The 27,838-nt window shown below is 38.1% G+C and overlaps 2 protein-coding genes across 8 annotated transcripts; both read left to right on the top strand.

Annotated features, from left to right (window-relative positions):
- The first annotated feature begins 435 nt into the window (after positions 1–435).
- On the top strand, positions 436–8,238 carry gper1 (G protein-coupled estrogen receptor 1). 4 transcript variants are annotated; one of them, XM_039823771.1, is made up of 4 exons: positions 436–470; positions 781–859; positions 3,879–4,003; positions 5,409–8,238. In XM_039823771.1, exon 4 carries the CDS (start codon positions 5,760–5,762, stop codon positions 6,861–6,863), a length of 1,104 nt encoding a protein of 367 aa, XP_039679705.1. In that variant the 5' UTR covers positions 436–470; positions 781–859; positions 3,879–4,003; positions 5,409–5,759; the 3' UTR covers positions 6,864–8,238. The 4 variants fall into 4 exon arrangements, with proteins under 4 accessions (XP_039679705.1, XP_039679703.1, XP_039679706.1 ...); XM_039823769.1 differs by lacking the exon at positions 436–470 and having other exon boundaries at positions 732–859; XM_039823772.1 differs by lacking the exon at positions 436–470 and having other exon boundaries at positions 732–859; positions 5,070–8,238.
- A 3,316-nt stretch (positions 8,239–11,554) lies between these two features.
- On the top strand, positions 11,555–27,205 carry unkl (unk like zinc finger). 4 transcript variants are annotated; one of them, XM_039824490.1, is made up of 16 exons: positions 11,555–11,680; positions 12,329–12,538; positions 14,492–14,668; positions 15,362–15,495; positions 15,611–15,746; positions 15,915–16,032; positions 16,338–16,422; positions 16,647–16,804; positions 17,224–17,412; positions 18,817–18,867; positions 19,629–19,806; positions 19,899–19,988; positions 20,113–20,349; positions 20,759–20,946; positions 21,060–21,317; positions 21,492–27,205. In XM_039824490.1, exons 1-16 carry the CDS (start codon positions 11,616–11,618, stop codon positions 21,645–21,647), a joined length of 2,430 nt encoding a protein of 809 aa, XP_039680424.1. In that variant the 5' UTR covers positions 11,555–11,615; the 3' UTR covers positions 21,648–27,205. The 4 variants fall into 4 exon arrangements, with proteins under 4 accessions (XP_039680424.1, XP_039680423.1, XP_039680426.1 ...); XM_039824489.1 differs by having other exon boundaries at positions 16,647–16,813; XM_039824492.1 differs by lacking the exon at positions 17,224–17,412.
- Positions 27,206–27,838: the final 633 nt, after the last annotated feature.

Genomic DNA, 27,838 nt, shown 5'->3' with positions numbered 1-27,838 from the left:
CGTTTGGGGAGAGTTCTAGCCCGACCTCGCACCTCTGTTTAACCTGCCTCTCTTAGTTATGCTATTATAATTCTAGACTGCCGGGGAAGTTCTTTCCTTCCTATGACACACTGAGCTGCTCTCTTATCTCTGTTTCCACTTCTTTCCTTTTGTATGCATCCTGTCCCAGAAATGCTTGTTACTAACCTAGCTCTGGGGAGTTTACTCCCCGAGTCATTCAGAGCTATGCTCTGCATTCTGTACTTCGGCCGCGTCCTGCTGCGTCCTGCTGCATCCTGCTGCGTCCGCCGCATCCACCCATGCTCTGCAGCGCCACGTTACATCCCGCAACACCCTGCTGTGATGTTCATATGCACAGAGTAGTCAGGATCCGGTATAGGAGACTGCACTACTCAGTATGACACGATGTGCCCTGCTATGACATGAACTTCCACGATGACCTTCAAAGTCACTGTTCCATCATCTTTAATGTGATTATTATTTGCCACTGTTCATCTCACCCCCAACCGGCCCCGTCAGTCACCGCCTACCAAGAGTCTGGGTCTGCCGAGGTTTCTTCCTAAAAGGGAGTTTTTCCTTGCCACTGTCGCAATAGCCACTGCTAATGCTTGCTCTTGAGGGAATTACTGTAATTGTTGGGTTTTTTGGAATTTATAGAGTGTGGTCTAGACCTACTCTATCTGTAAAGTGTCTCGAGATAACTCTGTTATGATTTGATACTATAAATAAAATTGAATTGAATTGAATTAATTTCTTTTTTTCCTCTTCTCTCCTCTCTAGCACTTTTCCACTCGACTGAACCCCACATCCCCACGTTTTTGTGTGTGAAGTTGCGTGGACAGAATAACTGAGATTTCAGGTAGCTGAGAGAAAATTACACACATCAGGCTTGCTGAATGACCTCTCAGACACTCTTCTATCTTCATCTTAGCTGCTGAATCGACTTTCTACCACAACTAAAATCCTCTTCTTCCAACCTTCAGTTATAATTCTCTGTTCTCCCCTCTCTTGTCAAAACCCACACTTGTTTGTGCCAGCAGGGCCACCAGCTGGCATATAGACCCTGTCCACTCCTTCAGACCATCACTGCTGCTCTGCTGCATCATTTCTTGGTTACCAAAATCAGCTTCTAGCGGTGAGGTAGCAAATTGCAACCAACTGAATACCCCATTTCTGCTAATAGATTCCCCTAAAGCCTAAACATTGGTCCTATAAAGCTAAAGTGCGTAGTTTCTGTTGCCCCCATAAAGAAAGTAATGACAACAATACTGTCGGCTCATCTACATGACGCAAGCCTTCGGGTGATCGCACCCCCACCCCTCCTCCACACAGTTACTAACACAGAGGATAAAAAATACATGATGGACTCTTCAGAATTATCTGGTCATTTTTATGTCCTCTTCATCTCCAAAGCTGAACGCTGCTGTTGTCCTTTCTCAGCGGTGACATAAAACACATCACTCAAGCTGAATGTCGCCGAACTATACCATTTTGTAAACATAGACATACTGGGAGAGTTTTGTGGAGTTGATAGGCTTATTTGCTTTGTATCAACTCATTTGGCAATGGCTTGAATCTAACGGACGTTCATTTATATAAAATAGTTGCGCATTAGCTTTAAACACACTGATACCAACTACCATGAGACCCCAACTATTCTGGTTTCAAGTCAGACTGTGATCCTTTATGTCATTGAGTCACTCTACACAGAACATTTTTCTCACTCCTCTCTCACTCTGCCTTGCCTTTCTTTGTCATCAGCGCAGAGTCCTCAGATACTTCTTTTCCTTGCTAGTCTGGAGAGCTACACAGGAGTGCATATAGTTTTGTGTTGGACAGATAGTCTAGCTAGCTATCACAATTCACCCTCCAGAGATTTGAATCCACCAGAGTTTAGAACGGCAACACAAAGGAAGCGTTAGGTAACAGAAATACAGTCGAAAAAAAGGACATACGGCGGAATTTCCGGCGGCTACAGGGCAATCTCGGAAGAGAAAGGCTGTGGATATAGACTCTGGATTAAGTGACCTTTCCACCATGCGAAGACCTCAGAGCTACATTCTGTCTTTTGGAGGCCAATTGAAAATGATTGTTGTCATGGACACTTTAATCCTGTTTTTTCATTTAATCTTTATTCGATAGATGCCTCTATTTTCATTGATTTCATTCAATATTATACGATGATTCCAAAGTGATTTTCCCTACCTACTGCTGTGTTTGCAGCTGATAATTTGTAAATAAATCTACTATGATATCAAAATATTATGTAGGGGTCAATTAAATCAACAGTATTTTCTAAAATGATTTAGTTTTACAACTATTCTTTGCTATGATGCAGTCTTACTTACCCATACTTGAATAAAAGTACAAGTGCTCTATCAAAAAAGTGACTTGACTAGAAGTAGAAGTGCTCTTTAAGCACCACACTTAAGTAGAAGTACTAAAGTATCAACATTTTTTGTACTTAATTACTGCAAGTAGTTTATTTGAAAATGTACTACTCAAGTACTAAAAGTAAAAGTACAAGTATTGTGTTATGTAGTTATTAAAGAAAGCAGTCAAATTTTGAATATCATATTGTTTGAGTTCAACTTTAAGGCAGTCACAAGCTGTAGGGCCTATATTGCTGGATATGAAGGAAGTTTCTGAAATAAACCCCAAAAGGTACATTAATGTCACAGCTGTTATAACTATTATTGTCTATTGTTGAAACGGTTAACATGCAGGACTCACTGCAGACTCAAACAACTCAGAAATAGATTACTCTGCTGCAACAATAGCTAAATAGAAAGAGTACAAACTTACATCGTCTCTGACTTCTGAACGGGCAACCGTAATGAAAAGAAACATGACGCGACCTCGGGGATTTCGTACATAACTTACGTAACTAACATAGCCGTAACTAACATAGCCGTAACTAACATAGCCATAAATACACACGTAACCTACACAGTGTCCGTAGCGTGAGGAATTCACAACAGTAACAAGTAACGATGCAGCACATAAAAAATGTATTGGAGTAAAAGTATTAAACTCATCGAAAATATGTACTCAAGTAAAAGTGGAAGTAGGAGAAAAAAAATAATACTCCAGTAGAGTACAGATACAGCCTTTTAGTACTTAAGTAGAATAGTGAAGTAGTTCTACTTCGTTACTATACAGCTCTGTATATATATATAGCTAGCTTTGTCATAGCAGATGGTTATTATATTACTGAAATTATTGCAGACATCTGTAGTTAATGCCTCCTAGCTATCAAAATGCACAACACTAGCCAACACCACATCAAATAGGTCTCCATAGCCACAGTTTGGACACATAGATTAGTTCAAATTATGTGCCTTGCCCAGGAGCAAAGAGTCTGTTCTGTTTCCAGTTTATTGAGAGTGAAGGCTCACCGTGTTTTAAGGCTTATTTGAATGTAATTGTAGTATTGAGAATGAACAGTAAAAAAGCAAGGGTCAATGTGTTTTGTTGTGTGTGGAAATCAATAATCGATACAGATCAGTATAGGTACACTATTTTACATACTGATGGAAAACTAAGAAAGGTCATGTTTGGTGTGTTGACATGGCCCTTAGGACTAAAAGCTAGACCACCCAGGTGAACAAATACTGCAAAAAAAATATAAGTGGTTTCCATAACAACACAACGTGGTCAAGTCAAAATCCTTGCTACTTATTTGCTGCCCATACTTTGCTTTATGTTAAAGTCAGCTCTCCCACTTCAGTTTCTGGATCTTTTTAAATGCTCAGTGGACACCTGGTATCACAAACTGGGCAGAAAAGACAAGGGAAGCTGATGAAGCATGGTGACAAACCATGGGCGACAGATCATCTCTTGCCTTTCTGTCTCTCCCGCCCTCCTCTCCTCTCCAGACAGGGTTGGGCCAAACAGCAGGTGGTGCAGAAGAGAAGCCCGGATATGGGATTTACACATTTCTGGCTCTCAGATATCTGCAAAGGACAAGCATGGAGGAGCAACAAATCCCGAATTTTAAAAAGTAAGTACTGCTATTGATATCTTTGCTACTTTTTGTGGTTAGGTTATAGTGCATTATGGGTTTTATGTAAATTTCAAGTCTTATAAACAAGGACAATTTGCATTAAAATTATAGGTAACTATGTATGTATTTGTTCATTTACAGTTAATATGTCTTATTCACTTTGGTTAAGGATGGGGTTCAACAGAATAAGGGTAGGGTCCAGTTGCATAATGAGTTGTATATTATGTCATCAGCTAGCTATTTATCTTGCTCCATTACATGTCTCATGTTGCTGTTAGTTCCTTGAAAATCACTTTTACATAATCTCAGGTCTCACTGATTTTGGTAGAAATTCAGATCAAAACAAGCTCAGATAAGCTGTTTCAAAAATGATTTCAATCTGTTAAAATATCCTATCCTAATAATACAAAATGATAACATAGGATTCGGATATCAGAGTAAACAAGATTTTTGGTGACAAGATAATTTCTCTGAATAATGTTACAGGAATATTTGACTATAAATAAAAGTATTAATATAAAACTATGTGAGCTTTTGGGGGGGTTTTGAACTCTCCCTGAAAATTAAGAAAGAAAGGTTGTATGCTACTCATGCTGTGATAATAATTATTTATTTATTTATTGGATGATTTGAAAACTATGATAGAATTTTTTTGTAGGTAAGATTTCCAGCTTGTACATGGATTTATCTCATTTTGCATGTCTGTGCTGAATTGCTGCTGTGAAGACTACTGTTAATAAGAATGTATTAATATTGCATAAGGGTTTCCTCTGGAGGAAATAAAACCCTTAGTTGGCTGTGAATGTTTGCTAAAGGTCATGTTTGCCAAACAGAATACAGTCTTTCCATCACCAAAGTCAGATTTTGGGACTAAAAATCATCAACCAAGAAAGAAGATAGTTAGTAACGTAAAAGCTTGCGGTGAATATAAAACATAGATTTTGTGTTATATGCATTCAAACCTGAGTGTGATGTGTGTCGACTGGAGCCATCAAACAAAGGGATAACACAGAGGTTTATTAAATGGTAATGAGTAATATGTTTTCATCTCGCCAATTAATAGTCATCAAGTCTGGACAAACCGTTTCGAGTGAGCTGGGATGGACTGAGGATTCTTTGGAGGATTTCAATGCATCTGTTTAAGTCTGAAGCTCAAATGTTAATGTGCTAACTTAGTTGTCTGCCATCCATTTTAGACCCCTTTTAAACTTTTCTCTCCAAAGTGGACCTGCATCATTTTCATACTTGATCTTAAGATTTTGAAGTTTTTTTTTTTTAAACAAGTACAATACCTTGTAGTTATTCTTATTTAAATGCACACAAGATTGCTGCTTTTTTTTAAATCTGTGCACCTAATTGTCTTTCATGTTCAGATTTTTTCCCCCTTCTCTCCTCTCCACAGCTCAGGTGTCACAGCAATAGCGTCTCTGGCCATGGCTTGCTGAATAAAGATGCACATGGATTTGGACAGACAAATCAGATGACTCACAAGAGGAGAAAGAAGTCCACCCTGTGATCTCAGGACCACTGTTTGTGATTATGTGAGTCATCAGGTTACAAAGACCAAAGAGGGTTTTAAGACATGGAGGCACTTCAGTTTTGTGTTAGGAATCTATTGGTAAATGAACCTTGATGTCAACATGAGGTCAAAGAAACGGTTTGTTCCACTCACTTGCATAGATGATTCACCCTTTAAAGAGACATCACTGGGAACTAGCTGGGTCTAATGATGTAGCAGCTACAGGTGACTTAAATGTGGCCTATGATTCAAGACAGTCCAACCACAGTCAGTATGGAAGTGCAGACAACGTCTCTGGTCTGGATATATGTTAACGGTACAGAACAACTGAACACTTCAGATGAGTACAACACAACGGATTTGATTGAAAACTCAGACAAATACCAATCTTACATCATTGGTCTCTTCCTGTCCTGTCTGTACACCATCCTCCTCTTTCCTATTGGATTTATTGGTAACATCTTAATCCTGGTGGTGAACCTGAACCACAGAGAGAAGATGACCATTCCCGACCTTTACTTTGTTAACCTGGCTGTAGCTGACCTCATCCTGGTGGCAGATTCCCTCATTGAGGTCTTTAATCTGAATGAGAAGTATTATGACTACGCTGTCCTCTGCACCTTCATGTCCCTTTTCCTGCAGGTCAACATGTACAGCAGCATCTTCTTTCTCACATGGATGAGTATTGACCGATACATTGCCTTGGCTAGCTCCATAAGCAGCAGCCCGTTGAGGACTATGCAGCATGCCAAGCTCAGCTGTGGCCTCATCTGGATGGCTTCCATCCTGGCCACCCTTCTACCCTTCACCATTGTGCAGACCCAGCACAGGGGTGAGGTGCACTTCTGCTTCGCCAATGTCTTTGAGATTCAGTGGCTGGAAGTTACCATTGGCTTTCTGGTGCCTTTCTCTATCATTGGTCTATGCTACTCTCTGATTGGGCGAATCCTTATGAGGGCCCAGAAGCACCGCGGATTGTGGCCACGGCGGCAGAAGGCCCTGCTCATGATTGTGGTGGTGGTTCTGGTGTTCTTTATCTGCTGGCTGCCAGAGAACGTCTTCATCAGCATCCAACTGCTGCAGGGCACAGCTGACCCGTCACAGAGGACTGCTACCACCCTGTGGCATGACTACCCACTCACAGGCCACATTGTTAACCTGGCAGCTTTCTCCAACAGCTGCCTCAACCCTATTATCTACAGCTTTCTAGGAGAAACCTTCAGGGACAAGCTGCGTCTCTTCATTAAGCAGAAGGCTAGCTGGTCAGTAGTGAACCGCTTCTGCCACCATGGCCTCGATTTACACCTGCCTGTCAGGAGGGAAGTGTCCGTGGTGTGACTGTTAAGAAGAGGGACAATTGTTATGAATCTGAGTCCACAGAATATGCTAAAAATTCTTCACCCAGTGTGAAATATGACCTCAGCTTTCTTTATCTGTTATTTAGCTTTGCCTCGTAGTTGTACAAGTGTCTCAGTTAACCTGCTCACTTTCTGAACAAAAGCATAAAAGCACCAAGGATGTACACTCAAAGGATGACAATGACTTAATAAGTGCATCCCTTTAATTAAGTAGATAACAATGCACATACAGTACTTAAAGCTATAATCATGTTTATCTGCATGTTGGATTGTTTGCTTTAAGTCTATTTGGTGTGTTCTTTCTTCAAAAAGTTAGTTGGATGGCAAGGCAATCAACAGGAAACGAAATGTGAGAAACAAAATGTCAGCTTCTGCCCTTGAAGTATACAGCCAGTGGGCAAAGGTAACTAATGAATAGATGAGTGCCAGAGGAGACCAGCCATTGTGGAATGAGACGTTTAATGTTATGTGATCTATAATGCAAATCTTCCAGAACATGTTCTGGGTATGTGGGATAACCTGTAGAAATAGGCTGCATTACAGCATGCATAGAGGACATAATGCATCATGTTACATCTAATCAGGCTATCTATTTCATCTGCAAAGAATGGGTCATTTCGGTTAAAAACCTACTGTACTTTCAACTGTATTATGTAAAAAGGAAAACATGCATTTATCAAGAAACTACCACATACCTACCATCCACATCAACACCACCATGATAACCTATGACAAAATGACTGCTGTCATCTGTCAAGTAGAAATGCAACATAAAACAAGGCAATAACTGTCCAGGACATCACAATTAGGGGGTGAAATCAAAGACACAACATGTAGCAGTGACTGTCCCTGTTGATATTACTGTACCACTTGTTTTGTGCATTCCAGCTAACATTTCTTTTACTACTGTTGAAAGAAAATGGTCTTACGTATAGCTAAACATTAATTGCACAATTGCAGAAAAAAATTCACAAAATGTGTTTTATTTTTTAAAAATAAAGAAAATGTCCCACTTTTCTTGGAATATAAAGCAGAAGTTGTTGAGAAATGTGTTTCGAAAAGACCCAACAACATTTAACATAAACCTAGCTCGTTTTGTACACGTTGTGGAATAAATAAGGGCTAACATAGCTACACCCTTCATTTCTTATTTGGTATACTGGACGTTTTGATCACAGTCATGCTATCAGGTTAATTAATGACACGATTTTTGTAGGATAATCTCCAAAATAATAAGTAATGCCTAAACTCTACCTATATATTGTGGTTAATGCAGGATTTATGGAGTAATCATTTCAAAGATGGCTGAGTTATTACCTCACTTGTCAGCTCCTGTTAGCATGATGGTAAAGCAAAGAGGCAGGTGTTGTTCTGCCAGAAGGGGATGAGACTGAGTAAACACATTATTCAATGTTGACAACATGAAGCTGCTTCAAACTTTTTTTCTTACCCGTCTTTAACATATATACACTGATAAACAGCAATGGCCAACCCTAGACGTGGGCCTGTGACAAGTTTCCAAGTAAAAAACTTACATCATCTGCACATTTTTGGCTTTGGACGTGTGGATTTTCCTATACATCATCACTTTGAGAAAATGCTTTTGACAGAACAAAGATGCTCATTAACACAATGATCACAGGTTACTGTAATGCAGATTACCATGCTACACAGGTGCAGTTTAAACATTTTAATTGTCTCCCATCAGAGGCTCGAAAGCAGAGGTTTTAATGAAACCTGCCATGGTCAAGTTGCCAAGTTTGCCAGAGCAAACATTATAAATTCTTGTTCTGTAACAATGCACTGCTTTCCTTCAGATTCAATAGCGCCCACAGTTATCTGCATTATATGAAATATAACAGGGTTTACAGAATAATCCCTTTCTTATTCATGTTTGCAACAACAAACACTGCATGTTCAACAGGTTATGTGCATTAGGAATTCTAAAGCGGTAGATGTATTATGTAGCAACAACAAAAAGAGTACAGTTGAGGATTGTACATCAATAAATCAAAGCTATGTATTGCCAGCCTGCGGTGGGCCGGAGCTGTGTTTGTGCATAAGGCAGCCAGAGATAATGGCATGAATCAACAGTCCAAACCACAAACTGTTATTCCAGCTGTAACAGTCCCAGCAGCCTGGGAAAGCAGCGTTGTTTATTAGAGGTCCCTACAAAAATGCAGAACTTGTTGTGGTACATGACACTAAAGATTCTTTTGCATTGTGTTTCCATTGCACAATTCTATGTCCCATATTCTTACTGTGCAAGAAAGCAGTCAATATGTTCTTCTTTTCACAGTTTTCTCTTTTAAACCTTGACAAGAACAGGTTTAAGTATAGCTTATATTTTGTATATTGTACAGCACATGGCTCGATCAGATGCACAGAGGGTACAAAGACAGGGAAGTAATAATCCAATGAGAGCTGTCAAGTTCAATGAGCAAAACAGGCAACACCTACCCTCCAAGTTCAACACTGTGGAAGAGACAAAGGATCAGCTTTACACCACACATACAAACATCCAAATGCATACAAACACACATATTCACAATGCTGTGAGAAGGAATCACAGTGGACTGTGAGTACAGCTGAGACTACTGAGTAAGGTTAAAGGTTTGTGGTGACTCACGTCACAGAAAGGAAAAAGGGTGTGACTTTCCCCCTTGCTTACTGTACATTCAATACTTCCTCTGGATGATGCTGGGTTAAACAATGAGTTTGTGAGCAACAAATCCATCAGGTAAAATAACAATACAATATCTTTAGGTTATGTGTGTGTATAATATTGAGAATATTGGCATGTTAAGGCAGCCACAGGATGATGATAATGTAATATAGACAAATCCTGGAGCTTTTTCTTACTGACTAGCTGGATGAAAAAGTTGTTGGTGAAAATCATTAACAAGCATAAGGACACAATTTCCTCATTGTACCCCTGCTGCCATTGCTCAAACACATCAAAGTGCAAATACACAGCGAGTGAACACTTTATTGGGTGCAAAACAATGTGCTAATGCAGAAAACTAAAATAAAAGAAATATATGTTCAGTTTTTGTACAAAGAAGTGTGTATTCAGCTCTACGATAATTTTAGGCTGCAGGTAGGGTTGGTGTATTGGATAATTGCATTATGGTCAAATGTGTTTTTAATATGCTGTCCCTCTTATTCATGCAGATGAGGATGGACAAAAAATAGAAACATCTTTAAATATAGCTCAGTCAAGTCCAAGTTCAATCAACACCTTTCTGGCTCTTCAGAAACTTCACAATTCATTGCTGAGCTGTTGTATTGGATGATATTTTATTTGTACATATGTATCAAATGAACTGGTAACTGAATGTACATTTCTTAAATTCAGCTTCCAATTCTTTATCGGTTGAACAAATTAGTGTTTTAGGTTTTCATAACAACAGAGATGAGAAGTCTACAAAAACATGACATTTGCTTGATCTGCTTAAAATATGTAGAAAACAAAGCAAGCAAAGATATAATTCAGCATAAAGGTGAGCACCTTAAAAATGTTTCTTACTTAAGAAAGGTGCTGGACATTGTCCAACTGTAAACTGAGTGGGGGTAGGGCGTGTCAAAGTAATTACAACAGTACAATCCAGGGTTTATGCATAATTACAAGGCAATGCACTTGGTGGACCTCAGCAGCTGAATAATGGATTAGACATATAATTGCATTTGCAAATTAAAATCCCTTACAGGAAAAAAGAGCTGCATAGAACAGTTTAGCTTCCAATATACAGAAGGGAAGAAAAAGGATTGGAGTTTGACATGCTGCAGGCAGACCCCATCAAATTGCTAATTTCTAATAATTAAAGCACTCAAAAGAAATACATGTTTGCATCAAAACTTAACACACAAATTTGAAAATTCACACTGGAGGCAAATGATGCAGTGTTTGGAATAAACCAAAACACAAAAAACTGTGTCTACAATGCATACATGGTGAACCATAAAAAAAACTGATTCCTAATAGCCTACATACTTTATATTTTACTAGAATAGATCTCTTACTTATCAGTTATTCTCAAAGAATTTTATGATAAACACATGCTTTATAAAATAATAAGAGTGTGAAATGAATATAAAACTATTAAAAATTAGTTATTTAGCCCACGCCTGTATGCTAAATGCAGTATGTATATTGGTCTACTGGATGTCTATCACTGAGATTGAAAACAAAACAAATGGTGGCTCAAGGTGGGGGCTGGGGGTCATTTGTAGAATTTTGACTGATAACCTCAGTGTTTCTAAAATGCTGTCCTGAAGACCGACTAGGCTACAGCCTGGAAGATACAGTTTCTAAATTCAAGTCTGTAAGGATCTTTGAAAAAAGGGAGGATTTCCTCATTGTTATGAATGTGGGAACATATTCCTTAATATCATTATTATTATTATTATTATTATTATTAAATATGTTAATTTAAATAAAAAAACAGTACATTGACACAGGTGCATTACTAGAGAGAAAGAGAGAGAGAGAGAGAGAGAGAGAGAGAGAGAGAGAGAGAGAGAGAGAGAGAAAGAAAGAAAGAAAGAAAGAAAGAAAGAAAGAAAGAAAGGAATCGGCTATGACAAACCAGAATGCATAAACAGTCAGAAGTATATGTCCCTACTGTCTCATATTTGCCGCGCTCCCTGCATCTGTTTGCAGTGTGCGCTGGCGTGCAAGCACGCAAGCAAGAGATCCGAGCGCATGCGCAATTCATTGTTTTGACTGAAAATGCCGTCGGTTTCGAAAACGGCGGCCAATGCGTCTCCTCAAACCGAGAAACCTACCCACTATACGTAAGTAAAGCTGCTGCAAAGAAACAACAAAATCGCTCGTTGTAGAAAATATTATTTCCACGTAAACCTATGCCCGTTTGCATTTCATGCATTCGTCAACTCTTATGTGTGAGTTCAAAACATGGTGCTTTTCCAGGCTTTGTGACTACCTAACGTCACATAGCAAACAGCGACTGCACGCTAACGACATCAGCCGTAATGTAAGAAACGCGGACATCTTACATCACTTAATGGACCAGCCAAGCTTTAACGGAATTGTTTACAATAGTTTTACCGAGTTGGTGAATTGTTTTGAATAATCCGTTGAATGTTATACCGTCAACTTGGTCTGCTAAACGATTAGCCAGGAACTCGCTAACCAGTCTGCTTGTATACCTCGGCCTTATTTTGAGTTCCCCCTTGCTACGCACATTCATAGACGTACGCTCACGGACTTTCAACCAGCGTTAGGTCAAAATACTTACGTAATCTTCTCTCTGAATAGCGAGCTAACGTTAGTGACTCAAAATAGTAGGCTACACTACTTAGCAGCATAACACGACTCACTGTCTCTAACTTTTCCCTTGCTTTCGACTTATTTCTTAGTTAATAGTCATTTTAAAACGCGGTTCATAAAAATACCTCTTTTTTTGTTTTTCCTTGTTTCAGATACTTGAAGGAGTTCAGGACCGAGCAGTGTCCGTTGTTCCTCCAACACAAGTGTACGCAGCACAGACCCTTTACGTGCTTTCATTGGCATTTTCTCAACCAGCGGCGTAGACGACCCATTAGAAGAAGAGACGGAACTTTTAACTACAGCCCGGACGTGTACTGCACGAAATACGACGAGACCACAGGCATTTGCCCAGATGGGGATGAGTAAGTCCCTGTTTCAGTCATTCCTTCAGCTACACGATAGTGTCAATGTGTCATGATGCAGCTGCAGACAAATGACAGATGTTTTGCTGCCATGTTTGGGATGCAGCTTTGTGAAACACATCACAACTTGAATGAAACCAATGCCATCAACGCTGAATGCAGTTCATCAGGGCATTTTAGTGTTCATGTGTAAATGGCTTTGGGCTGTGATGTGTCTTCATTGAGAGGAATAGTGTGGATATAGCTCTGGTTTCTTTGTTGAAGTAGTACTTTATTGCTTCATGTAGTCAGTTTTACAGCGACTGAAACAAACTTTACGAAACTGCAGGACTTTTTCATTATGCTGTGTATACAGTCCAAGGAGGAAGCGCTACGTATCTAACTGTTCGTAGTGATGTTTGCAAGGGACTGAAAGTATGTGTTTTTATTATACGTTTGAGATAAATTCCTATAGATTAAAAACTTCAAAATTTTACCAGCTTGCTGTGGCTATTGCGACACAAATGTGTAGGATTGACAAGCGCTTTGTTGTTTAATGGCATATGTATGTGCACATCAGCTCAGCTGGGCCTGAACTGAGGTTATAAACAGTTACAAAAGCTAAATTGATGCAGGAGCTGTTTATTTTAAAATTACTTCCAAGACCGTACTGTGTGCTTGTGTAATCAAACAAGAGTGATCTAAAGATAAGATGGAAAGCTGTGTGTATTATTTACGCAAGTGATGAGTCCAATATGAAGAATATGATTGTGTTGCTTGCAGTTTATTTATTTACAAAGGCAAATGGGATTTGCCCATAAACTGGCGGTATTAATCATTTAGTGTCCCCTATCTGAAAGGTGTGATGTTGCAGCAGATGTTGGCAGCATGTTACATTATGCAATATTGCATGGGCCACTTCTTAGCCCTTTGTGTTGTTGCATGCATTCTCTATCTAGAGTAGGTCTATGCACCAAAATGTAACATTTCTGATTGAACTCACCCTTCTTGTCGCATGACCACACCTCTTTGTCTTTGAGATTAGGCTACGTGACAGGTTGTCTCTGGGTGCCCTCCAGTTGCATGGTGCAACTATTATTTTTCAGCTAATGGCAACATATAATTTGATGCATGAACGTGATCTTGTCCTAGTTTCATATTTTCCAAAAAATGTCTGTTCTCCATAGTGTCCCTACAAGATACCAATTTGGGATTTTTCTTATATGTGTCCAAATAGTCTCCATTGTTTTGCATGTAGCATCATGTGTCATCACAGGAGGAAATGGTTTCTAAATATTTTTTGACAGGCTTGTGGCTTTAGCATTATCACAAATATTGACTAAACTGTCAAGTCGCACAGAAACTAGATATGTGAATTCTCAAAAGGGGTGGCAGCCTCTCTATGTGACTGGGAATTAAAAAGGGCACAGCATTTAATTGAGCCCCACATAGAAATAAAAAAAGAAATAAGATTATTGAACTAATGGAAAATGAATGACTCTGGTCCCTGCAATTCCTCCTCTGCCAATGGCAACTATTTTTGTATGACCTTATGTGTTGCCATAGCAACTGTTGCTACTCAAGAAAGGGAAATTTGAGTTATTCAGGAGGCTTATTGGCCATAGATTTCTTGAAGCATTGCTGGTGTGTCATCTCTGCACTCACAGTAGAATCCTCTCATTTTATTACAATTCATAATCCTTTTTAGTTTGGACCATGTTTTAAAAGTCAGTGCAGTGCTTGGCTATTATGTTGTCATATGTAACACTTTGCCTGCACAGGCATTTTAAAGATGCACTGTACAATTATATCTTGAACCTGAAGGAGAATCATGTGTTGTTTATTTTGGACAGATTTGAGGTATGGGCTGCACTTTTTCAGCATTATTTTAATGTCACTGCAAATCATTTTAAATTCATTTTTTATTTAGATCAACTGATGAGATATTTCAATGTTGTGTCCTTGCTTCTTTAGCTGTCCTTATTTACACCGGACAACTGGTGACACAGAGCGCAAGTACCATCTACGCTATTACAAGACTGGCACTTGTATCCATGAGACAGATGCTCGAGGGCATTGTGTGAAGAATGGCCTCCACTGTGCGTTTGCTCACGGGCCACATGATCTCCGACCTCCAGTCTATGATATCAGGTGACATACAAAGCAAATAGTGGCCTCTCTTTTCTCTGCCAAACTTTTCACTCACAAGCCTCACAATGGAACGAACAAATCAGCCAATTTACACAGAATGTAAACAGAAAACCTGTATTATAAGTATTAATGGATCGCTACACTCACATTTAGGTTTGTCACTCGGTTCAGTGAATTTAAAAAAAATAAATAAATACAAAGACCTGATACTAGATAAACACGTTTTATTGAGCTCTGTGCTGCTGAAAGAATCTGAGTGAAAACTGATACCAAGACTTCAAACAAAGGGTTTCATGAGCAAAATGTTGCCTGTACAGAAAGTTCAGGAGTTAAATGTATAAACCTCTGTATAATTATAACATTATCTTTCTTGGTATTTTGATATTACAAGATGTGTTTTATGAATGAATTATATTAGGATGCTGTTACACCTGCCTATAACTAATGTTATGACAGCTTATACGGTATATCAGATGGTCCAGTATAAATTGTTGCTTGTCTTTTGTATTTGCCTGTATAGTATTTTAAGATTTAGATTCAGCAGATATCATTTTGTTAAATTATATTAAATATGTTAAATGTTATTTGCAGCTTAATGATAAAAATCAATGGTAACTGGTTATAGGATATATTTATTTTTTTAAACTTTTTTAAGGAATTTGTGATACAAACTACATTGTTTTATGTGCACAGAGAGATTCAAGCACAAGAGGCCCTTCAAAATGGACAGTTAGGATCTGGGGAAGGTATTCCTGATCTGCAGCCTGGTGTATTAGCCAGCCAAGCTATGATTGAGAAAACCCTGACAGAAGACCCCCGGTGGCAAGGTGAGTAAGCCCCACTCTGATGATAATGGGCGCACGCAAAACCAAATAACATACTTTCTAGTTTCTTGCAAAACAAAAGGAAAAATGACCTTCATACTTTGTGCCAATTTTGCAGATACCAACTTTGTTTTAGCCAACTATAAAACAGATCAGTGTACTAAGCCCCCAAGACTATGCAGACAGGGCTACGCTTGCCCCCACTACCACAACAGTAGAGATCGAAGACGAAATCCTAGAAAGTTCAAATATAGGTAAGAAATGACTTTGTTTAGATAAGAACAACAAATTGTTGTGTAATTGTAATGGGTTAAAGGTTCCTAGAAAGTTCAGATATAGGTAAGATATGACTTTGTTTAGGTAAGAATAACAAATTGTTGTGTGATTGCAATGGGTTAAAGGTTCTGACTCTATGAATGCAGGTCAACTCCCTGCCCTAATGTGAAACATGGGGATGAATGGGGCGAACCCTCAAAGTGTGACAGTGGAGACAGTTGCCAGTATTGTCATTCTCGCACTGAACAGCAGTTTCACCCAGAGGTGAGTTAATTTTGTTCATCTGAAAAACAGGTGGTCATAGCTTTCCTTTTCACAATAATACATTGTTACTGATAATACCCAAGCCCTAAAACTGACTGCTTACCAAAACAGCCTCTAATTGAGGTATTGTGTAGTCTGAGAAATGTGTTTTTGACTGTGTAATTCTGCTGGAAGTCCAAGATATTGTATTTATGAGGTTTTATTGTTTTGTTAATATCATTGTAGCTTCACTGATGTAACTTTGTGGCTGACTAGTTTTTTCTTACCTTTGTATCTTATTGGCTTGTGGTTTTTCTTTCTCTAAGATCTACAAATCTACCAAATGCAATGATATGCGACAAACAGGATACTGCCCCAGAGGACCGTTTTGTGCATTTGCACATGTAGAAAGTAAGTGAAAGTTCATCTAAATACTGTCTTTAGTTCAGTTTAGATTTCATATAGGCTACACACTTGTGTGGGTGTCGTCTTGGTTTTTCCAAATGTAAAAAAATGCAACATTACCCTTCTGATTGATTTAAACATAGCCACAAGCAATGCTATCGGATGTTGGCTGTTGACAACCTGCTTGCTCATACACCATATGATTTTAATATTTATTTTATTCCTTTCAGGAATTCCCTCTACAGAGGAGACCATGAGCTCATTGCTAACAGTGATTCAGTCAAGTTCACAGTCCCAGCTGGGCTCTCAGCAGTATTCAGAGTGTCCAGTCAGTGAGTGGAACAGTGGAGGCAGCTCCACCACCAGCGCAACCAGTAGCAACGGACAAGTAGGAAGTGTATGTTTTCTCTGTTGCTTAGTCAGTCCTTAAATAGGAAGTGTATCATAACCCACTCATCCAGGGTGTTGGATTTCAAGAGTAGACAAATACCTAAATCACAATTCAGCCATTTACTTGTCAACATTTTGTCTACCATGCTCTCATTTTTCTGTTGGCATGTTTGTTTTTTTTTTTTATATACATTGGTTTGTCATTATTACTATTTCCTTTACTGTTTTACATTTCATTACATTATTTCAAAAGAACAGAGGCAATTTCTCATTATTCAAGACGATAATTCAGTAAAACAGCTGGTCTCTAATTTATTGTTAGATTTTCAATCAGATTCTCTAGTCAATTCAGAATAATGGTTTTATTCATCTTTTGATCATCATTTTATTAAGATCATGTGCACTTCTCTTTCTCAGGTTTCATGTTCTAATAGCTCAACTGTAACTCCAAGCTCAGGAAACGACAGTTTGTTATCCCCAGTGGGATCCATCAGCAGGTCCAAACCCTTAACTAATAGTAGTTTATGTTCAGAGTCCACCACATCCAGTGTCTCATCTCTGACGTCTAACTATCCTAAAGCTCCGGGCTTTGAACGTGAGGATCAGGTATACAGACTGCTCTCTTCAGCTTTAGGAAGAATATAACACATCGACACAACTTAAGGCTTTACACTTAAAGGTCCAATGTGTAGGAATTTCTCCCATCTAGCGTTGAGATCATATATCGCAATCCACTCTCTCACACCACGCAGTTCAAAAGTACTTATTACAGCTACGGTAGCCTTCACGCTTCAAAAAGCCGGTCTCTTGCTCTTTTCAATATCCTTTTTCTTTTTCTGGGCGAAGAAGAAGACTCCTGTTGCTGAAATATGGATTTTGAATACGTGTGGTCCTCCACGTTTCCTTCCTCAAACTTGCCGGGGCCGGGAAGCTACGATACCCATTAGCAGCATTAGCAGCACCTGTGAGTTTATCACGTGACAGCGAAAACGCGAAAGGCGGCTCAGCATGTCCTGTATGTCCCTTACTGGCTAACGTATTTCAAGATGGCGCATGAATCTACCCCAGTTAATGCAAACGCAAATGTAAAATTTCAAGCCAAAAGCAATACTTGGAATTGATGGTGGTGGTAAATACTCATGAAAAAAGTTTGTGAACGGGCAACACAGATTTTGATAATGAACAACTAAACACGTTACACACTGGACCTTTAATGTATCACTCTCATTCATTTTTGAATTACTGTTTTTATTTATTTCTCATGTCATTTTAATTTTATCACTTGAATGAATGAATTGCTTGGTTTTTAGGTCTTGGATCATTTAATGTGTTGCCTGTTCTTAACAAAAGACTCCATAGTATGTTATCACTTGATTAGTGTATTGAGTAGTTTATACCTGGGTAATTTGACCACACTTCTCGTTGTTGAGCCTTTTTGAGAGATATTTATAATCAATGTTGCATTCTGTATACATTCTAAGAAGCTCGATCTTGTAACCAGACTCCCTAAAAAGATATGTTCGCTCAGCCAGTATGTATTGTAACTCAGAGTATTTTTTAACTCTACACTAAGAATACCCCTTAGGTTGATTTCACTGCTTTCTGAAGAATGCCGCCCACTCACAGTAAATGTGTATTTCTATCAATGGGGACGTACTGTATTCAAAGGCAATATGTTTGAGTCATTCCTAGAGTTACAAGTGGCACACAGAGCTAAGTTACAAGATCAGTTTACACACCTCGGATTCTGATTGATAAAAAATTTACCACACATATTTTGACAATAACAAGACCTTGAGCAGTATTTAACGCTGCTCCGGAGCACGTCATCAACTCACAGTTAGCTCCATTTGTGGAATGTAGATAACGGTTAAGGTGAAAAATCTCTGCGTTTAATTTTGTTTGTGGCTTATTGCTTTGCAAACATGCCTTTAGTTGATCTATCTGGGGGTAAAATCTAAAGTTGTGTCACTGAAATGTGCTGTTTCTGTGTTATTTGATGACTTTTAGATTAAGAACAAGGGGCAGTTGGATCAGAAATTGATGGACCAAGAAAAACAGGTTTGTGTTTAAATGGGTTACTTTGTGGTGTTAAGCGTGATTTATGCTTCTGTGTTAAATCTAGGCCGTGGCTGTGTACCTAGGTACGTGGAGACATGGACCCTACGCCGTAGCCTGACACGCGCCTCTCCAAAAATTTAACTACACGTCACGGCGACGCAAATCCCTCGGCCGTGGCTTGGTAGCGTTGCATTTCCCCCGACTCATTTCCTGGTTCTCCTTCTCCATAAACCACATGAAATCAAGGAGAGGGTTAACTTTTCCTGCTAAAGCTTTCCCACCGCGGTCAAAAAGCACAGGGGAGACACTTTGTTTCTCCTACTATGCCTTTAGTCGGTATTCACTCTCTCACTTGCTCTACCACACACTCCCCCCGTTACACACACACACACACACACACACAAACACAAACACACACACTGCTATTGTCTTAAAGAGATTGACGCGCCCACCAGCGCACAAGTATAAACTTCAGGCCACTTACGTAGGCTATGGCAAAAGCTCTGCGTGGAGCCTCCGCAGGACCATAAATCACGCTTTAGTAATAGCTTGATGATATGAATAATAAATAATGTGTTTATTTTAGTGCTGTCAATTTATTTAAAAAATTTAATCAAGTTAATCACGGTCGTGGGCGGTGATTAATCACGATTAATCGCAAATTTAAAATACTAGGATTTACTTGTGCCGTGTTGAAATAAATAAACATTTACTTAATAACATTGGGGATTAAACAAATGCCTTCTGTGCTTTCCTTTTAGACACAGCATACTGTATTCTCTGCGGTTAACCCTTTGGCATCAAGCTTTACCTCCAGTATAACATCCAGCTTGGCCTCTAGTATTGGCTCCGATAGTTCTTCACCCACCACCTTATCAACAATGAATGCAAAAGCCACTCCTTTCTATCCAGGGAGCAACACAGTGGAGTCTGTCATAGGTATGTGTATGTAAAGTCAGCTGTAAACCAATTGAGCTGACTACTGTATTTTGTTGTCAAATGTCAGCCCGATGTATTTTGTTTCCCTTCAGGATCCGCTCTGGACCTTAACTTCAGTGACATTAATGTTGCATCTCTTGACAAGGAGTTTGAGGAGCAAGACAACAGTGTAGGATTGGCAAGTAAGGACAGCTAGTTTGTTAAAGTACTTTCAGTTGTTTTAGCAGTCAATCACAATTGATCTAATCAAATTTTGCTTGTACATTTATTTTTGAGCAACAAAAGTATTTGCTTTTGTCCCCACAGGTCAAAGGGTGCTAGGTGGATCTGCTCCAGTTAACATTCCTGGCTCACTGGCACGATCGTCCTCTTTTAATTCCTCGTCTTCGCTCTCCACCTCCCCGCTAAGCTCCCTCTCCCAGTCGCTGTCGCAGTCCCTGCTGTCTGGGACGCTATCGCAGCAAAATCAACCTTCAAACATGTTAGCCAAGCAAGAGCATGGCCTCCTGGGAACACCCGCCTCTTCTTCCCAGAATTCTTTGGGTAAGCTGATAGTATCAGACATTTTCCTCCAAGTAAAGAAAGCACTTGACTTCAGATTGTAATCTCTGAGGCGTATAGGTCAATAAAAATATCTTAAGATTCTTCTAGACTTAATACACCACTCCTCTGTTCAATAATATTCCTATTTTAGGTGAGTATTGAGCACTTCCTTCAATTTTACTTAAATGTTTAATAGAGTTCCATATGCAGAAGTTAAGCTGAGAAGGCTTGCTGTTAGAGTTTGATTGTGTAAGGAACAATATTTTTCCCAATGAAGCAACTAGATTTCTTTAATTTTAGGATTGATTCAAATATTTTGAATTATCCGACCTGCTCTAAATGAAGTGCAACTTTCCAGTCGCAACTAACTATTGACTTTTGTGCTTGGTCTTGTGATTTTGACACATAGGCTTGAATGGAGGGGCTAGCAGCATTTGGGACTTTGTAAGTGGCAGCTTTTCACCGAGTCCATCTCCAGTTTTCAGCAGCCTAACCTCTGGAACCAGTAGTGCTGATCTGGCCCGCCTTTTTAGAGATCTGGACGAGGCCAAGAGGAAAATAAAACAATGGGAGGAGGCCTGGCATCAGGTCAAACAAGTCAGTGTTATAAGTTAACTGTCATTGCAATACGTCTGTTTTAGCGTACCAGAATGATTTCCATTTTCATAGATGGCAAAACATTTTGATCACAAGATTCAACTTTGTTCCAGGCCTTTGAAGCTTGCCAGAAAGACGCTCATGAAGCAAAGGAACAAGCAAAAACGGCCGAGACAGAGCGGCAGCTGGCAGAACAAAAATGGGAGGAAACAGAGCGCAAGCTGAAGGAGCTCCAAGGGGACTTTGATGTGCTTTGTCGCACCCCTGGAACACCTCTTCTACGGAACTATGGAGAGCTGGACGAGCTCCCCTTGTCAAAGCTTCACTCCATCCAGAGTCAGCTGCGTAATGACCTAGACCTTGTAGACGGGGTAAGACAGACTAGATCACACACAGAATTTTGTTTGTAGCATCTAGTTTTAAACTGGTTTATCAGTCTATCATTTAGATCTACGTTTTGTCATCAAGCATGCTTATTTGAAAAGTCTGCATGCACTGTATTTCCCTGAGTTGCAGCTGATATTCATTCTTTTCTTTCCCAACAGGTAATATATCAGCTTCAGTCAAAGAAATGTATAGTTTGCCAAAAGCATGATCGTTGCATTGTTCTGCAGCCTTGCCAACATTATGTACTATGTGAGACCTGTGCACCTAGTAAAACAGAATGTCCCTACTGTAGAACAAAAATATTGAAGTGGTGATGTAAAGTTATTCGAGGTACTATTTAAAGAATTAGCCCTTTGGAAAAACTACTAATAGATATTACATTTTCTAAATAGCAATGTCTGTTTTATACAGTGATTAAATTAATTTAGGATGCAATGATGTTTGACTGACAATACAAATATAGTATTAGGAATCAGATGTGCAGGGGATTCAATCATTATAGTTTTTGCTCATTTTATGTGCACATTACCTTGCTCATCCAGGTAGCTTTCTGTATGAAAAGCCACACACTCAAAATTAGAATATCAAATTACCTTGCAGTGCCCTTTCTCAAATCTTCAATCATGATTTGGACACTCTAAAGGACATAAATAACATGTCCAGATATCTGCTTTCCAGAAACAAAATGTATACATGCGTTGCCAAGCTGACATATTGCTCTTATAGTCAATCCAAAATTACAGATTATAAAAGAAATATTGCAAAGAGGACCAATAAACTTGGTTTAAAGCTGTATACACAAAGACATTAATGAGTGTGAGTTTGTATTTCTGCCCTCATGTTTAGCTTTTTATGGATTGAAAAGTTTTCACTGCAGTTTGGAATTATTATGGATAAATCTCTGATCTTTTTACTTCATGCACTTAAAGTCCACCTGACGCAAAAACGCAAGGCATTTCAGTCCCACGTTACTTTTGAGAAAACACTGTAGAAATGTGTGTTAAATCAAAAGGTTTTAGTGAAGCTGTTACATCACAGATTCTTGTATTTGAAGTAAGAAATACAAGAAGGAAAGCTTACTCACTGTAACTTTATTGTTATATCTTAACTGAAAAGTTCTAGTTTTAAAATTACATATTAAAAAAACTCTTATGTCCTTCTCATACTGTAAGTCTTTAGGTCATTTTTCAGTCATTCTGATGGTGGGAAAAGTCTGATAAACAAAGTATTCTTTGTAATAATATCAAGGGGAGTTGCCCTGTAGCCCACTGATCCCATAGGGGAATTGGAAAATGAAAATGTCACTGTTGTGGAACAGCACTATCCCACACAGTGCTACATAAATATAGACAAAGCCATTGTTAATATTTTACCACAATAGCTAGTGCCATAGGCATTCCAGGTTCTCAAATGCAAAGAAATCGCTGTGTAAATGTTTGAAATGCACTGCCAGGAAATGTTGAGTTCACTCCCACTCAACAAGTCCGGTGATGGTAAACATGAAATGGGCAAAACTCAAAGCTGATTTTTTTTTATTTTTTTTATTTTTTTTATTTTAATTAAAGAGGAATACATCAAAGGCAAATAATTCACTCGGGAGCTTTTGGAAGCAAATCATCATTTAACCTAAGCATACCATTTACAGAGTATGGAGCTGCCAAAACGCAGGTGTGAAATGGGTCGCTGATCATCTTCGTTGTACCAGAAAGCCCCTGAACGTTCAGAAGCTCCATGCTCAGAGGAATTAATACACACTTTCATTCAACACTAAAAATGGTAATCTTTTGGCCAAATTATTGTCCAACATTTGAGACCGAATATGCAGATTTGTTGTGCGTTTCACATCTGAGGTATTATTGCTGAACCACACCTGTGTCTGTAAATCAGCAGCAGTACATCCGACTAACCTAGAAAACAACCAAACACGTGACACATTTTAGTGTTCCTCTTTAAGTAAAGCCACATTTTCATTAACATATTTTAATGCAACCAGTCAAGCATCATTATTTTGACCAACTCTCTGAAGAAGTTTCATTTATTATTAAAGCACTTTGTTGACCTGGGACTTTATTAAAGGGTGTATAGAATTTTTGCTTTGAGCTGCTTTCTAGGTATTCCTGTCTTTTTTTAGATTTATATTTTTTTTTCTATATATGTATAAGCTAATGTCTCAAGCTTTTGTGTGTACTGTGAAACATAATTTGGATATGTCCTCTTGTTAAATCATGGCATGGTTCTAGATATTAAGATTTCATAAAACAAATACTTAATAGTTTCTACTTTCTTAGTTCGATTTATAAAATTTCAATCAAATAAGTGCAAATTTAAAATGCATTTTCGGCATAACCAGCAGCTGTAATATCAGTAAGGCACATGCTACATGTTCAGGCTGTTCTTCAATCAGTTAGTTAGTTTTGTTTTGTAGAGATTTATATAGCCTAGCCTATTAGAGAAGCATGTCTTGTATTTGCTAAAAGCCTGAGATGGTGATTTTTGTAGGAATCTAGCCTCTTGACCTTGTCTAGAACATATCGGCCTCTAACTCTAAAGTGCCTTGCCTTAGTTAAAAAGGTGAAGTGTAGAATTGTCAGAGCAAAAACAAGTAGTTGAAGCTTGCGCACAGGTTTCTGCGTAACATGTTTTGTTTAATTTTGCAGAAGCATTGACGTGTATGACTATATGTGTGTGTGTGTGTGTGTATGTATATATATATATATATATAAATATATATGCCAGTGTATTTGGCCCAATCCCAGTAAGTATTTCTGCGAAAGATAATTGAAAACAAACCTTGTCAGTGCCTGTGTCCTGACCTTAGAAATGAACCTTCCCTCCACCCACCCACCCACTCATTCCTTGGTCGTGGTGCTCTTTTGGTGCAGCTTCAGTCTGTGAAATTAGGTTTTTCAATTCAACGTTTGGGAGTATGCAAACATAGGTCACATGAATTTATATAGCAACATATGGAACAAAAAGCTTTTTAAGCAGTTTACTGTTTAATTTGTTGTATTGTAATAATCCTGCAGTGAATGAAAAATTCCGTAGTTAACTTGTAAGTTGGAAAGGACTTGCTTAGGAAGTGCTTAGGTTCCTCTAATTGAAATGACCTTCTACTGTGTTTAAAAAAATAATAATAATTAAATAGAAAATCATGTATCTCATGGTACACTTTTTGCTACTTCTAAATATGGGAAAATGCATTGTTTACATTCACATAAATGACAGTTATGAAACTCAGAGGAAAATTATAAAGAGTTTTTGGTATTTAAGCGTTTTCATGTTTTATGATTTCATCATATTACAGCATAAAAGGCAGGCTAAACACTTCTGGTATTGCATATTTTATTATAACAATATTATATTAACCAGCTATAAAAAAAAAAAAGAAGGAAAAAAAAGTTTGCACTGGGTCACACTGCCGGAATATTGTATTGACTTATTTTTTAGTGTAGTAAAGGCTTAATAACTTCTGCAAGCTTTGCTGCTACTGGAAAAGTGTAGTTTATGTAGTTTTATTAGTTTATTGTAATACAATTAGATGTTTGAATGTCGTTGTGCATCCACTGCTCGGATTTCAGAAACTATGACACAATGTTCTGAAAAGTCTCTGCATCTAACGTGACTAAATCTTATTTTAATTGAATGATTGATTTGTAAATCCATTTGAGTCAACGTGTCAGTTCTTTTGTATATGATGAATGATGTCACAGACATGTTCTGCTGTAGATTGTCCCATTTTTTAATTGATGGAAGGTAAATGTATTTTTGTCGGATTTCTTCGCACACTCCCCCATACACTGGATAGCAGTGCACGGTGCAGCTAACTTCACAAGGTTCTTTGGTCTATTTTGGTTTGCCTGGGAGGCTAACTAAATTAATGATGTCTAGTGTGGAAATCTAAAAATCAACCAAAGTAGTGTTCCAGTAGCTGTCCAAATATTTATTCTAAAGGGAAAATTTACCCGTGAACAGAGTTAAAATCATTTCTAAGGTATTGGACAGATCAGGCTGTAGTTGTGGAACAGGGCCGGGTCTGGCAGGTCAGAGCACCAGGGCCATCCAGATGGAAGTGAGAACGCATTGTGAGTGGCAGGAGTTCTGTTTTTGGATGGATTTTTGCTTTAATATTTCATTCAGTAGGGCATATATCCTCGTAGTGAGTAAACAACAGGACTATGCCGATGGATTTTGCTTGCAACATTAATGGACTTGAGCCCATTTTTTGCAGTTTTACCAAAGACCTGAAGTGTTGTTATTTCTTTTGTACTACATTTCATCATTTGTTTTATTTCAGTAAGAAATCTAAATTGATTTAATAAAGTAATCACCTAGTACCTTAAATAGATAATGTTCATTAACGGTAATTAATGGATTCTTTTTCTATCTAAAGTTAGCTAATAGTGAGTAGTTACAGAATTGATCAAAAATGCATGGTTCAGATCCTTACAAAATGTGTATTTGTATATTTGATTTTGTGTTAAGTATACATTGACGTTTATGGCAGGTTTGTGCAATACTGGCTAGCACATGCCGACCTTAAGTGAGGATTCAGTTTAAGTGTTGTCTCCAGTAAAGGAATGTCAAAGGTGTATGACATTTGTGCTTCTAAAGTGGCCATATAAACTTTTGTTTGTTGATTTTACTTAACTACATAATCTCTATCACTTTGGAAATTGGTGGTTATGCATTATATGCTGTTATGATAGGCCTACCATGACTGTAAGGTGCTTTCTTTCTATCTGACTCTTTGTTTTCTATTTCTTAAAGCCGTGGTCCAAATTAGTTTTTGGTTTTGGAAAATGACAGGACAGATGATTGTGACAAACATCAATGGCAGATACAGACATAATTAAAACATAGTTGTTGTTGTTATTATGGTACTTCGTTGTCAGTCTCTCTAGTGGTCTACTCGCCCCAATTCAAGCTTTCTAAAAAGTAATGAAACATTCACTTGATAAGCACAGGTTACATTTCTTAAGATATGTTAAAATTATCTCTAATGGACCAATTTCAAGTACATCTGTGCCTTTTAATAACTACTTAATGCTGATTGGTATCATTAAGAGAATATGTCTCTAAGACAGTGTTTGCTCTCAGTCAGATGACAAAATATAACATTCTTATTTGGAATCAAAATTCTAGTGCCTTACAATATTTTTGTGGACCACAATGTGATTGGTAAAATGATCCTCTGGATTCAGGCCACTCAAACTGAAATGGAAAAGGCTGATCTAATGAGATTTGCTTCACCAGTTCCAAATGAGGAAACAAAGGATATAATTGACTTGATAAATTTCTGTCTGTATTTGTCATACCATTCAAAAAAAAACACAGCAATACTTAACCATTGAATACACAATTTTGATCTCAATTAGTCATTTGGCACCAAAAACTCTTCTCAAAAAATGGTTTGTTAGGAAAAGCACCAAATAGAAAGAATCTTGTAAATGAACTGTAATAGATGTATCATTATGCTCTGCATTGAAATGGTTTCTATTTTGCATTGTTGTTAGTTGTTGTGTTGTCTTTTGGTTTTAATATTTTGAAAATGAAGCCTGAAGATTTATGCAATCTTGTACATGTAATGTATAGGAGTAGTATGTATGGAGCTGTTCAAATTAAGTAAATACTAGTACAACAGCTTTTGTTAAAAGTAAATAATCTGAATGTGGAACCATTTGTTCCATATACTTTAGAACATTTCAGTAGAAGTGTTATTTTAACATTGAAGCCCTGAAATATTGAATGTATTGTCCTAAATTAAATATTCAATGAATAGGTCACTGGATATTATGGAGCGCAGTTAATTCATATTGATGTAGCATCTAGCTGTGAACTGCTATTCAATAAAATGTATTAGAACTAAAACAAATGCAAGTTTTCAAGTTTCTATTTGTCAGCATAATGAGGAAATCTATAAGGAAAGAAATGTATTTTTCTCAGGGTAATACAGTGATTTAATAGAGAATGTGTTAAATCTGAGGAAACTGCATTTCATGCATTCATTTCTTAATGTCAGTAGGTTTAGACATTATAGATTAAACTATATGTCCCTTATTTTGTGACGAGCTCTATGGATATGTAGGAAATTCTTTACTGATCATCGTAGAAACTATTCTGTTGGTATATTGATATTTTTTGAGTTGTGAACACAAACATAGGTGCAAGTCTTAGAAAAGTAGATTTTTCTTTTCTACATTGAGGATTGTGTATTTTCTGTAGTGTATTACTAGTTTGTTAACACTTGTTAAATTGTTACACTACAGTTATGCAATGGTTTACAGAGTTCACAAAATTATTTTTATCATCTTGAGAATTAAAATAATTTTTCATCTGAAATGTGTGAATACTTTTGGTCTCAAACACAACTTACAGAATAAAATTCAGAAAACGACTGTTTGCGGCGGCCTCTATCTCACCCAGTAAGAGCGTTCGCCCCATGTTGGCTGAGTCCTGCAGCGGCGAAGGGTTCGAATCCGACCTGCTGCCCCTTGCTGTGTGTCAG

This window comes from Perca fluviatilis, chromosome 15 (genome assembly GCF_010015445.1).
Source record: "Perca fluviatilis chromosome 15, GENO_Pfluv_1.0, whole genome shotgun sequence".
Taxonomy (NCBI): Eukaryota; Metazoa; Chordata; class Actinopteri; order Perciformes; family Percidae; genus Perca; species Perca fluviatilis.
The sequence above is the reverse complement of the archived record's forward strand: the minus strand, read 5'-3'. Positions and strand labels throughout refer to the sequence as shown.